At 28.0% G+C, this 14,178-nt stretch overlaps 1 protein-coding gene and 2 long non-coding RNA genes across 3 annotated transcripts; all 3 read right to left on the reverse strand.

The window, feature by feature from the left end:
• Positions 1-111: 111 nt before the first annotated feature.
• Positions 112-1,116, reverse strand: LOC126680599 (uncharacterized). Its single transcript, XR_007641241.2, has 2 exons — positions 564-1,116; positions 112-429 (listed from the first exon to the last, which is right to left on the reverse strand). It is a non-coding gene; the product is annotated as an uncharacterized LOC126680599 (long non-coding RNA).
• Positions 1,117-3,487: 2,371 nt separating this feature from the next.
• On the reverse strand, positions 3,488-5,173 carry LOC126680597 (uncharacterized). Its single transcript, XR_007641239.2, has 2 exons — positions 4,906-5,173; positions 3,488-3,804 (listed from the first exon to the last, which is right to left on the reverse strand). It is a non-coding gene; the product is annotated as an uncharacterized LOC126680597 (long non-coding RNA).
• A 5,943-nt stretch (positions 5,174-11,116) lies between these two features.
• Positions 11,117-13,766, reverse strand: LOC126680593 (probable 2-oxoglutarate-dependent dioxygenase AOP1). Its single transcript, XM_050375745.2, has 3 exons — positions 13,272-13,766; positions 12,291-12,612; positions 11,117-11,494 (listed from the first exon to the last, which is right to left on the reverse strand). Exons 1-3 carry the CDS (start codon positions 13,637-13,639, stop codon positions 11,216-11,218), a joined length of 969 nt encoding a protein of 322 aa, XP_050231702.1. The 5' UTR covers positions 13,640-13,766; the 3' UTR covers positions 11,117-11,215.
• Positions 13,767-14,178: the final 412 nt, after the last annotated feature.

A 14,178-nucleotide genomic window follows, 5' to 3' on the forward strand; every position in this document is an offset into this window, starting at 1 on the left:
TATAAATAGTCCAATTTTATTAATGGTCTAAGGTCATGCAACTCGGAAAATCAAATTAAAACTAAACTGGAAACGAAGCGATGTATAAAAAATATAAACATGGAAAGGAAATTACATGAAAGTTGAATTTCATTTATATTAAAAGTAAAACTACAAAAAATGATCTAACCAATCCATCATATATTCCAATAAAAAATTATTTATACATTATCAACAATCCACTCAATACCAACTTCCTAAAGGTATTGCTGTCAATAAAAAAATCAATTATAGATTGACCGGCGGCAACGAAAAAGATTGTCAGTATCAGGAGGCTTCACATCGTCTGGAAGACACAGCAAAATACGAAGAGCCTATTTTGTTTCCAATCCACTCCACGATAGTCTTTTGCCAATTTGAGTACTGAAGCATAATCCGATCACATCACAACTACAAAACAAAGGAAAAAAAGTAAATACTAAAAATGTTTCCAATCAAAAACAACACTTTTGGTAATACCAAAATTAAGAAACTGATTTTTTTTGACATCAACACCAGGAGACCATTAAAGCCAGAGTTTTTACCATGATTGGATTGCCCACCTCGCTTAACACGATCTGAACCTATCGCAACTTACTGATTCAAATCAATCAATACCAACATTGTGTCATCTCTGAGAGTAACGTAGTAAACAAACTCTACGAAATTTGAATCCAAACGCATCATTTGAAATAAAGGTAAAAAGACGAAGATTAAAAGCAAAAGGTAAATTGAGAGAAAATTAAAGCTTGAAGGAGTCAGAGATCAAATATAAAAGAAAAACTGAGAGAGAATCAAAGTTTCAAGAATCGAGAAATCAAAAGTAATAGAGAATTGAAACGAAAAGAAAGCATGAGGCCATTTAAGTGAGAGAAAAGGAAAAAATTACGGGACAAATTAAAGATCAGCCGAGTGAGAGAGAAGTAAGACTGAATTTACAATTCTCTGAAATGCAATATAAATACTATTAAAATTTAAGCCATCTTATCTTATGCAATAAGCTGGATAATAGCTGGCAATCAGCTAGAGATTCTAAGAAAGCAGAAGATGAAACGTGGCTTTTTGGATGATAACAAAGTGATGGTTTACCAAAAGAGACTTATAATATTGTAGGGTTATGAAGGTTTTACTGTAAATTAAATGAAATAGAAGACTTTTTATTACACTTATAATATCAATGTAATGACAAAATAATAAAAACTAAATTTTGAAATGGTTTTTATGTAAATAAATGTGCAGATGTGGGCTTTTATATTTTTAAAAGTGAAGATGTACCAAAATAGGTAAAAGATGACATTCATTAGTCGTTTATATTTTGTAAATTCAATGCAAAATAAGGAGAAAATTGTAAAAGAGAACTCAAATGAACAGTGTTTTGGGTTCATCTTTATACTAGTTATATAGATATGCTTATGATAAAGTTTGGGCCAATCATTTTTAAAATCTAAACATTTGCATTTTTTTATTAACTATGATCCAATCTTTTAATTTTTATAATTGTGTCCAATATAAAAGTTTTTTTGTAATTATAGCCAAAATTTTAAATTTTATTTTTTAAAATCCAAACCTTTCAATTTTTATCAATTGCAACTAAAAGTTTACATTAACTCTTTTTAGATGTTAGAATTTTTTTTAGAATTTGGTCGTAATTGATAGAAAATGCAAAAGTTTGGATTTTGAAAAATAAAACTCAAAATTTTGGTTACAATTACAAAAAGAAATTTAAAAATAATTAAAAATTAGTTTTTTTTATTAAAAGTGTAAAGGTTTGAATTTAAAAGATGAGTAGGCATAAAGTTTTTGATATGTTTATTTGGGATGTCTATTTTTAAATTTTAAATTGATTATACTTATATTAAATAAATTATAAAATAAATTTATTTACAAATAAATGAATGTAAAATAAAGAATAAAATTATCTAGACCAAATTCATCTGTAATATTATTTATTTATCTAGAAATCTCGGCTAATAATCACCCATGGCACCTCAACTTTAGGGGTACGGGCGCTAAACCCCCAGAACTTTGAGGCGGCGCTCACAAAACCCCTTTTGCTCCAAATATGACGAAAATACCCCTGGCTCCGTTTTTTCAGTCAATTGTCAGTCTTAAAAAAAAACTGACACTGCCATATCATCTGACACGTCAGAATTATACCTTAAAAATTTCAAACACCCAAAATACCCTTACTTTAATTTAAAAAAAGATAAAAAAAAACTCAATCTAATCTAATGAATTAACCCAGCAACTAACCCGACCAATACCCCAACCCGACCGACCCGACCACCGCCGGAAAATTTTCCGGTCATCTTCTCCGATTTGAAGATGACCGGAAAATTTTCCGGTCATCAAAAAAATCTGTTCCTCAGAGGAACAGATCCGACGATCTGTTCCTCTGAGGAACAGATCTGCAGATCTGTTCCCTGAGGAACAGATCGGTCTGTTCCTCATGTTGAGGAACAGATGTCGATCTGTTCCTCAACATGAGGAACAGATGTCGATCTGTTCCTCATGTTGAGGAACAGAGATCTGTTCCTCATGTTGAGGAACAGAGATGAATCTGTTCCTCAAAGGAACAGATCGTCGGATCTGTTCCTCTGAGGAACAAATTTTTTTGATGATCGGAAAATTTTCCGGTCATCTTCAAATCGGAGAAGATGACCGGAAAATTTTCCGGCGGTGGTCGGATCGGTCGGGTTGGGGTATTGGTCGGGTTAGTTGCTGGGTTAATTCATTAGATTAGATTGAGTTTTTTTTTGTCTTTTTCTAAATTAAAGTAAGGGTATTTTGGGTGTTTGAAATTTTTAAAGTATAATTCTGACGTGTCAGATGATATGGCAGTGTCAGTTTTTTTTTAAAACTGACAATTGACTGAAAAAACGGCGCCAGGGGTATTTTCGTCATATTTGGAGCAAAAGGGGTTTTGTGAGCGCCGCCTCAAAGTTCAGGGGGTTTAGCGCCCGTTTTTAAACATCAGAGGGTTTAGCGCCCGTACCCCTAAAGTTGAGGTGCCATGGGTGATTATTAGCCAGAAATCTCTTATTCTTCTTTTATTTTCTTCACAAGACATGCAAAGATATCTTCTGGTGCACGTAAACGTTGAAGTCAAACTTTTGACATTGAGGTGGGTGATGCTCTAATTATGTAAGCCATATGCTATTTAAATAAATTAATTTAACACCAATGAATTTTAACGTAATGATACTAATTTTTTTAAAATCCAAACTCTACGAGATTACAACTTGAGACTCAAATCATTTGTTTGAGACAATCATAATCTTTTCTTTTCTTTTTTGAAAATGTAAAACATATTAAAAATCACAGAAAATAACTGAAAATTTCAAAACTCGCAAGCTTAGGCAATTAAAGCTACGATTCAAGAGTATAAAAATACAAAATCATCCCTTAATAATCCAGTCCTATAAACTTTAGGCATAATCTTTGGCATAAAAGATCTTGAGTACATATATAATGAAGAAACATATTTTATTTGATTAAAAACAAGACTATGATAAATTATTACATATTAAACTGTATTATCTATAGAATCTTGGGACACTAATTTTACTTGCTACAATTTCTTTTAATATTGGCGTTAATTAGGCTAACAAGAGACACTTTTTATTAATATTAATTACTCAACTAATTGTTTAATTAATTAGGCCGATCCCAAGCATGTGTAGCGAAACTAATCTTCTCATTTGCACTTGCAGCATTTACCCGGTTCTGGAACTTCACCATTACAAACACAAGCTGGACAATATATGCGCTCTGACCCGTCGAAACCTAAATATCACAAATAACACTTCAAATTTATTTTATGCATTGTAAAAATTAAAATTAAAGAATTAATTACATACAAAAACATCATTTTATATTAAATAATAATTCTTTCGCAATTTTTAAAATTATTCATTTATTATGTTTTAATTTTTTTACAGTTATATCACCATTTAAAAATCCGACGATTTGTAATTGACGTGATAACATGAGGATGACGTGGTGCAATAAGGCAGATGCCATAAATAATTGATCAGTTTGCTGTTAACTCAAAATTTAACTTAAGATCACATGTCTTTATAAAAAAAATACTACATAACAATATATTATACTTTAAAATGTATGATTGGTTATTTGTGACATCTTACTCGGTATTCGATCATTGCATCAACTACAAATCGACAGGTTTTCAAATGGTAGTTTAATTATAAAAAAATTAAAAACGATAAACAAAATTGACAATTTTAAAAATTGTGATAGAATCGTAAATTAATACAAAATATGATTTTATATATAGTGAAAAAACAACACTTTAAATTATATATTCATTGTCATAATTAAAAATTAAAATTCAATATTAATTACACATAAAAGTATCATTTTTATATATGTTAAATTATAATTCTTTTATGATATTTAAAAACTATCAATTTTATTTACCATATTTAAATTTTTTTGCAATTATACTATCATTCAGAAATTCGACAATTTATAGCCTACACAGTAATAAAATAGATGGCATAACGTGATAAGTCAGATGTCACAAGTGATTAATCATATGTTTCTGAGTTGATTATTCATCTCAAATATAAATTTAAGAACACGTGTCTGTTAAAAAAATACAAAAACACAAATTAAACTTCTAAATACTAGTGAAAATTATGATAAATTATTTGTAGCATCTGAATATGTCGCCCCATCGCTTTGGTCGTCGTGTCAGCTACAGCTCGTCGGGTTTTCAAATGATGATATAATTGTAAAAAAAACGGTAAACAAAATTGATAATTTTAAAAAATCGTAATATATATAATCATAAGTTAGTGTGCAAATAATAGTTTTTCATATGAATAATCCTAAAATAAATAAATAGTTATTAATTTAATTTACCTGGGATGTTTTTACTTATAGGTGGAGGAGCAGATTGAATTTTTCTAGCTGCATCAGCTGCTGGTAGCATGGAAAATTGTAGTATTGAAGAGATGAGAAGAGCCATCAGAAAAAACCTTAAGAAATTAGTTGACATTGTGTGATTTTAAATTCTAATTAAGAACAAATTAACACTTAAATTTGTGATGCTCCAATAATAAACAATCTAGACTCCTTTATATAGGCTTATGATGAGAGTCTAAGTCTTGGACCCTTAAGATACGTTCATTTTTGCAATTTCCAAATTAATGTTTCTTATGAATTGTGATACACGGTCTGTTCCTATTGACTCAACCCGGAAAAAACTCTAAATGGTTAATATTTTTTTATCTGAAAATAGGAGAGAAAAATGAATTTGAGGGTTTGCCCTAAAATTAGTGAATTATATCTTAATTTCATCTCTGGTCAATTATATTTATTCATTTTTTTTATATAATTAATTTAAAATGTGAAAATGGTGGATCAAATAAATTAATTAATCTGAAAGAATAGAGAAAGAAAAATGAATTCGAGTGTTCTCATTTAAATTAGTGAAATATATTTTATTTTAATTTTATCAGTTATATTTTTATATATTTATTCATATATAATTAATTTTAAATAGGAAAATCATGGATCAAAATATAAATATTTTTTATTTATGATTTATTTATATTTTTGTTATAATTATGGATAATAGTCTATTTTTAGCGGAAATAGAACTATTCTATATCAGACTATCAGTTGTTAGTAAAGATTTGCGGAAATTAATTATTACTACTATTTATTTTTTAAATAAACAAACTGCAATATGACTTATGAGGGAGAATTAAAAGTCGACCTCCGATCTCATGCAATTCTAAGGACCTGGCCATTAGGCCAAGTCCTCATATGCCAAAAATTGTTATAGTTTGACTTGTACTTTTAAGGTTTACTTTGACGTCTAAATTGCCAAGAATTCCACTCTTGTTTACACATTCGATGTCTGTAATCGGCTCCCATTAGTTTTATAGCAAGTAAATGCAATATATTATAAGCCTAACAAAAACACTCGTTTTTTTTAACTCTTTTTTAATTTTATTTTAATATTGAAAATTTGTTAAGTTTTATTGTATTTTGTATTTTTTAATTTCAATTGTATTCTTAAGCATTAAATTAATCTTTTTTGCATTTAAAAAAAAATAAAAAATTCTTCAAATTACCCTTTTTGCATTAAATTAACTTTTTTACATTAAATTGATCTTTTATAAAGATTTTTTTAAAAAAAAAATTCCAGATACAAAAATGTTAATTTAATGTTTAAGCGTACAATTAAAACAACAAAATACGAAATAAAATAAATTTGACCAGTTTTCTACGTTAGAGTAGAATTAAAGGGGTTAAATGATCGGGTGTTTTTAAGGCATTAAGCCTACATTATATAAAAAAGCAGTAAAAAATCAATTTTATGAGGGGGATGGCAAACATTAGAATTAGTTGCAGTTTTACAATTTAGAAAACTAAAAGAGAATATAATGAACAATCAAATATCCTTTTATATGTCAGAATCACAATTTAATCATATAAAATGGGGTTAAATGATCGGGCGTTTTTAAGGCATTAAGCCTATATTATATAAAAAAGCAGTAAAAAATCAATTTTATGAGGAGGATGGCAAACATTAGAATTAGTTGCAGTTTTACAATTTAGAAAACTAAAAGAGAATATAATGAACAATCAAATATCCTTTTATATGTCAGAATCACAATTTAATCATATAAAATGGGGTAATTGATTCTGACCATCATTGAATTTTCGAGTTTTTTTATTTTAGTCACTAAACTATTTTTTTTCATTTTGATCACTGAAATTTCATCTTTTTTTATTTTGGTATTTCAGGCTAAAAAATAGGTAAAAAAAAAGGTGAAAAAGGAATATCTTTATGAAAAAAATTAAAACCATCATATATCTAAAAAAATGCTAAAAAATGGCTTATAGCCTCATTTCATCTATAGACGGCCCTGTGCGGCTCATTACTAATGTTATTGTCTGTAAATCGTTCTGCAACAAGATATGCTAATAGTTGCTATAAAAAAAAGTTTATTGTTATAGAATAGTTTAGAATATTACTACAAAATATGGCGTAATTAATAAAAGATAAATTGTAATTAATTAGAGATGATTTTAGAAATTAAAATATTTTAAAATAAAAACTTGTATATACATATACTTCCATATCCTAGAAGACTATGCTACATCATTACATATTAAACTGTATTATTAATAGAATCTTGGGACACTAATTTTACTTGCTACATTTCCTTTTAATATTGGCGTCAATTAGGCTAACAAGAGACACTTTTTATTAATATTAATTACTCAACTAATTATTCATCAAAAAAACATTACTCAACTAATTGTTTAACTAATTAGGCCGATCCCAGGCATATGTAGCCAAACTAATCTTCTCATTTGCACTCGCAGCATTTACCCGGTTCCGGAAGTGCATATCTACAAACACAAGCTGGACATTCTATGCGCTCTGACCCATCGAAACCTATATATATATATATCACAATTCACAAACCATACTTTAAAATTATTTTTTACATGGTCAAAGTTACAATTAAAAATAAAATATTATTTTTATATTAATTATAATTTTTCATAATTTTTGAAAATTACCAGTTTCATTTATTATTTTTTAATTTTTTACGGTTATATCACCATTGAAAAATGTGCCGATTTATAGTTGACATGATGATCGGAGAACGACATGGCGCGATAACTCAAATGCAACAAGTGATTGATCATGTTGTTAGATTGGTTATTTGAAATTAAAATGTAATTTAGGACCATATGTTTGTATAGGAAAAAAAGAATACAAAACAACATATTATACTTCAAAATATCAGAGAAAATTATGGTCAATTATTTGTGGCATTTGACTCGGCATATTCCATCTTTCTCCGGTCACTCATCAGCTACAAACCGACAGATTTTCAACTGGCATGGTAAAATGAGATTGACAATTTTAAAGATTGTAATAGAATTATAAATTAGGGCAACAATGATTTTATACATGGTAAAAATAATAAATTAATTACATATAAAAGTATTAATTTTATATTAAATATAATTTTTTGACTATTTAAAAATTATCAATTTCATTTATCATTTTTAAAATTTTTACAATCATATCACCATTTAAAAATTTGATGATTTATAGCTGACGTGATAACTAAAAAACGATGTAACGCGATAAATCAGATGTCATAAATAATTGATCACGTTTCTGAGTTGATTATTATCTCAAAAATAAATTTAGGATTACATGCCTATAAAAATACAAAAAAACAAATTAAACTTCAAAATACTAGCGCAAATTACAATTAATTATTTATGGCATTTGATTCGGTCGCCCAATCGCTTTTTGTTCGTGGCATCAGCTACCGCCTAAGAAGCACGGAAACTTCGACAAAGTTGCGTTTCCCGTTTCGGAAACCGGAAACTCTTGGACACCCATACGAAACGTTTCGGGCCGTTTCCGTAAATAATAAAAATTAAAAATTTGTAAAAAAATTAAAATTATTACCCACAAATAAAAAAATCTAACTAGTTACCCATAAATTTTACATTCGCATTGCCCACAATACATCAAATATACTTATTTGTGTTGAATTATATTATATTTTTTTATATATTTATAAAATTTTAAATATTCAGTATATTATACTGAATTATTTTATTAATTATCATAAATATTTAGATAATATTTTTATAAATATATCCCTACATTTTTGTTATTTACACGTTTCCCCCACGTTTCGTGTCCTTCATTTTGAAAAACTTTCGTTTCTCCGTGTCCGTTTCGTATCGTTTCCGTTTCCCGTTTCCGTTTCCGTGCTACCTAGCCTACCGCTCATCGAATTTAAATGGTGATATAATTATAAAAAAAAAATTAAAAAAATTATAATTTTCAAAAATAGTGATAGAATTGTAAGTCAGTGTTAAAAACAATGATTTTGTATATAGTTAATTCTAAACAAAAATACAATTATTAGTGTAATTTACCTGGATTATTTGTACTTATAGGTGGAGGAGCAGGCCGAATAGTTCTAGCTGCATCAGCTGCTGGTAGCATTGAAAATTGTAGTATTGAAGAGATGAGAAGAGCCACCAGAAAAAACCTTAAGAAATTAGCCGACATTCTGTGATTTTAATTTCTAACAACAAATTAATTAACAATTAATTATCTGATGCTCCAAATTAACACAATCTAGACTCCTTTATATACGTTAATCTCTTGCAATTTGCAAATTAATATTTCTTATGAATTATGATACACGATCTGTGTTTCGTGGAACTTGCAAATATTATCTTGCAAATAAAATGGCTATGTCAATGGAAAAAATAAATCATAGACTGAAGCCGAAAAACACTCTAAATTAGGGCTGAGCAAGAACCGAACCAGACCGAAAAACCGAACCGAACCGAACCGAACTTTGTTGTTTGGTTCGGTTTTTCGGTGAAAACGGTTTGGTTCGGTTCCTACTTTAGGTAAAGTTCGGAGTTCGGTGTTCGGTTCGGTTTCTGTGTTTTGAAAACCGAAAAACCGAAAAAACCGAATGAACCGAAGTTTAATATAAAATATATAACTTTTTTAAAAATAATATACATATATACTTATATTTATATGTTTTTTGTATTTATATCTTTATTATTATTGATATATGAATTAATAATTGTTATTTAAACATATATGAAAGTATATTAGACTCTAATTATTTAATATTTGAATTAATTTTAATAAAAAAATTAAAAAAATTAAAAAAATAATTAAATTCGGTTTTAACCGAACCGAACCGAACCGAACCGAAATATTTCGGTTTAATTCGGTTCGGTTTTTTTACTTCCAAACTAAAAGTTCGGTTCGGTTCGGTTTGAGAAATTTCCAAACCGAAAACCGAAAAAACCGAAAATTTTCCCACCGAACCGAACCGACCGATGCTCACCCCTACTCTAAATGGTTAATATTTTTTTATCTGAAAAAAAGGAGAGGAAAATGGATTTGAGTGTTCTCCTTAAAATTAGTGAATTATATCTTAGTTAAATCTTTTATTAATTACAAGTTTTAATTGATTTTTTTAGGTATAATTAATTTAAAATGTGAAAATAGTGGATCAGAATATTATTAATTTATCTGAAAGAAAAGAAGAAGAGAAAAATGAATTTGTGTATTTTCAGTTAAATTAGTGGAGTTTTATCTTATTTTTAATTTTATCCATAAAATGTTTAATTTATTTATTTTTGATAAAATTAATTTAAAATAGGAAAATGGTGGTTCAAAAATATAATTTTTTTTATGATTTTTTATATTTTGGTTATTATGGATAACAAATTCAATAGTTTATTTTGCCAATAAAAATTACTATGTAGTTGGCCTTTAATATAAACTATTTTAGTTATTAAGGAAAATATATACTGTATTGCATGGGATTTTCATGTTCTTTGATATGATGTATGTATGCATAATCAATGGACCAGGCCCGTTTAGCATGCTTAGACCTGCTCATCTTGGACAGGACTTAGATGGAATTCGGCCCAAGTCCAAATCTGTATTAAACCCGCTTTCTATATATGGACTTTTTTTGTGATAATTAGAGAAATGCAAAGCGCTTGTGGGAGAAATCGATCCCACGACTTAACAGATTGTTGCTCAGTACTTATACTATTTTAGATATGGCTCATTAGTTACAGACAGACTTAAATTAATTAATTTTAATATAAATACGCTCAAACCTAACTTGAATCTGGAAACAAAACCCCGGTTCTAAACGTTGGATTATAATAGCAAATATTAAAAAAATGTACATCATTTATGAATAAATATGACAATATTTAAAAAAATCAATTAGTTTATTTTCGTAGATCTATTACAAGAGTTGAGTTTCACTTTTTTTTTCCATATCGATTTTTATTTTTTTGGGTTCATAATATTCTTTTGAAGTTTTAGGTGAGAAATATATTATGTTTTATTTGGTGATTGTAATAATTATCAAATGGGTTGCCGTTTGACAATTTAAACTTGTGTTAAATACAAATTTTAGGACTAAATTATACTTCCATTTCTTTTAATTCAGTCATTGAACTTAATTGACTAATATTAAAATTGAACGGATGATAAAACATAAATAAAAATAAAAAAAGAAGATAATAACGTTTAATTTTTCAAATAAAAGTTAAAAATATAAATTATGACACTTGTGTGGAATCTGCAAATAATTTGCTCATTATAAGTAAAATAGCGTTATCAAACTCCAAAATACTCCTTCAAAGGTGGTGCAATAATATTGCGAAGAACACCCTCGGCAAACCGGTCTGCATATCGGTACGCTAATCGTTGCTTGAGGTATTCACCGTAACAAAAAGGCTTATATACTAAGGGATGTTCTTCATCTACCAATTCTTCTATGGCCTTGATAATGTCATTTTCTTTGGGCATCGAAAACATCACACCTGAGTACCTTTTACTGTCACCGGCGATCATCACGCGATGGTACGGACTGTAGACTCGATTATTTACCCATGCCTGCAAAACGAGTTCCTCGCAAATTTTATACGGCGCAAATGATTTTATTTATTTATACTTATAGCTAAATTAACAGTTATATATCTCTAAAAATATTTGTATTTGGACATTAAACTATTAATTTGGTGAAACTTGATAATTGTAGTCAAACAGTAAATAAGAAAGATGAAAGATCTAACTGATAAAATAAAATAAAATAAATTATTTTAAATTATTTATGATAAGTTAATCTATAATGAATAAAAAATCATATAACTTTTTAAAATTTTGTGAATGGTTTATATTATTTTTATAAAATTGTATTATATAAAATTTTATAATTTTTTAAATATGGATTAATTTATCATGAAAATAGCATAAAACATTTAATTATATTTATTTTTATTAATTAGACTCTTAATTTTTTGTTTTGGATATAATTGTCAGAATCCGTAAAATTGACATATCAGGCAGTCAGAATAATTTTTTAAAAATATTTGACCAATTGATCATAGTTATGAATAAATAAACATATTTTTCCATTTATATATCTACATAATTTATAAAAGAATAAAAATTTCACATAGCCTAGAATATATAAGAATTTTTTGCAGACTGTGTGGTGGCAGTTTTCTAAATTGTCACCACAGTCTTATTAATTAAATAAAAACTGGTTAACTAACCATTTCAATTCTATTTAATTAAGTCGAGCAAGTCGCAATTACTTATAAAATTGAGTTTTTAAACATTTTTAATTTTTTGATGCATATTTTTTTTTTTTTAAATGTTTTACTCGGAAAATAGTTTAGGGACTTACCCTGAAAGCTTCACCAACCAAGACGAAAAATGAATCTGCCGAATATTGAACAGGAATCCAATCGCCATTTTTGGTTTGAATCTCCAGCCCATTTACTTGATTTTGGCACAATATGGTGATGAAATTGGTGTCTGTGTGAGCACTTAAACCTATCTTTTTATCAGTAGTTCGTGGTGCTTCATATTTGCTCACCCTTAGCAAATACTTTGCAGAGTTTATATGCTCGTCTGCATATTTCTCAACACCTAAGCCCTCCAAAATCATCCTCCTTATCGTTTGATCTAGCTCCACCACTGCATGGGAGAATGAATGTACAACATTGCTGCCAAATTGCAATCAAAATCGTTACGCGTGTTTGGTTAGTTTAGTAGGAACTTTCAATTTTGACAATTTAAAATAATTTCTTTTAATTTTTTGCTGAACAATTTTCTGCTAAATGATGTGGACGCCAGAATAGTCTGCAGTCTGGTGTCCACGTTAGTATTTTTTCATTAATTTTTATTTTTTATATTCTAATTTTTTTTAATAATGACAATTTGTGTTTTAAATTGTTAAAAATTTAAAACTCATGTTAAATTTACAAAATATGATAAAGTTCAAGATTTATTTTAGAATTGATAAAAAAGATTATGGCCAATGATAATTTTATTAGATCCTCTTATACATATAATTAATTTCGTAATGCAAATAATTTTAAATCTAAGATTTCTCCTATTTTAATCAACAATTAACATCAACACAAGTAAAGATAAAATTATTTTGGATTAATTGTAATTGAGTCAATTTTTGTTATCTAGAGTAGAGTGGATAGCTAGCTCCTAACTCTTAATCACCGAATTTTTTCGATTGTTTTATCTATTTTCATATTTTTTTAATTATCTCATTCCATCTCTCTTTTTTATTTTCTAATCCCTCCGATGTCTAGATCCATAATTTGTAAGAACAAATAAATTAAAGGAAGTAGGTAAAAAAATCACATACCTAAAGTTTGTGTTTCCTTCGGGCCACAAGACATTAGTGAAGTTTTCGACCTTGTTAAAGATGTCGGGTTCATCGATTGCTAGGCTTTCGTATATCGATGAAGACGATCCAAGATAACCATGAAAAGGTTTTTCAGAAACATTGCATTTTTTAATTTCTTCAGGCAATTGAAACATTTCTTCTAATGCTCCATTCATACCCTTTTGAAGTTCTTGAGGAATTTTATTGAAAAAAGCCTGAAAACACCCATACTCTTCTGCAGCTTTATGAACTTGGGATTTTACCAAGTCCCATGTAGTGGTGCCTGGTTTTAAGTCCGGATCAGAGAAATCTATCACCGGAAAGCTAAAATCCCCATCAGAACCCATTTTTATTTTTTCTATTTGTTTATGTAATATTATAAGGTCCAAGAAATTAAGTTATTTATATAGCTTGGTTGATGGGTATGCAAAGTTCAATTAGTAGTATTTAAAGTAGTTGTTTTGGCTTATTTTCCAAATGCTTAAAATAAGTTACAAATTTTATCGGTATGCTAAACACCGCTCCTTTTAAAAGTTTAAAGTGGGTTCCATTAATATATTTGATTGCCACATGCTTTATCTTGTAGGAAATAAAGTGAATGATGTGAATCATTTGTTTTATATGAGTGTAATTTTCGGCTTTTAAGGAATAAAATCCGGATGGATAAGGTGATGGGTTTCGATAAAAAATTTTAGCCTAATTATTTTAAAAAACCCCATTTTATTTTATTTTTGTTTATACCCTGACTTTATAAAAATGTCATTTATATCCAATTTTGAATTTTTGGGTTTCATCTCTACCCAATACAAAAATATAATTGACGATTTAATAAATTAAAGGATGAAAAAATTAAAAATAATTAAATAAAAAGTTATATCATATGTCT

The sequence above is a fragment of the Mercurialis annua genome, linkage group LG5, assembly GCF_937616625.2.
Source record: "Mercurialis annua linkage group LG5, ddMerAnnu1.2, whole genome shotgun sequence".
Taxonomy (NCBI): Eukaryota; Viridiplantae; Streptophyta; class Magnoliopsida; order Malpighiales; family Euphorbiaceae; genus Mercurialis; species Mercurialis annua.

Excerpts from the sequence above, each read along its gene's own strand:
- LOC126680593 (XM_050375745.2), bottom strand. The coding sequence starts at position 13,639 with ATGGGTTCTGATGGGGATTTTAGCTTTCCGGTGATAGATTTCTCTGAT. Across the intron at positions 12,613-13,271 it reads GAAGGAAACACAAACTTTAG|CAATGTTGTACATTCATTCT; the intron begins GTATGTGATTTT and ends GCAATTTGGCAG. Across the intron at positions 11,495-12,290 it reads TGGTTGGTGAAGCTTTCAGG|GCATGGGTAAATAATCGAGT; the intron begins GTAAGTCCCTAA and ends CTCGTTTTGCAG.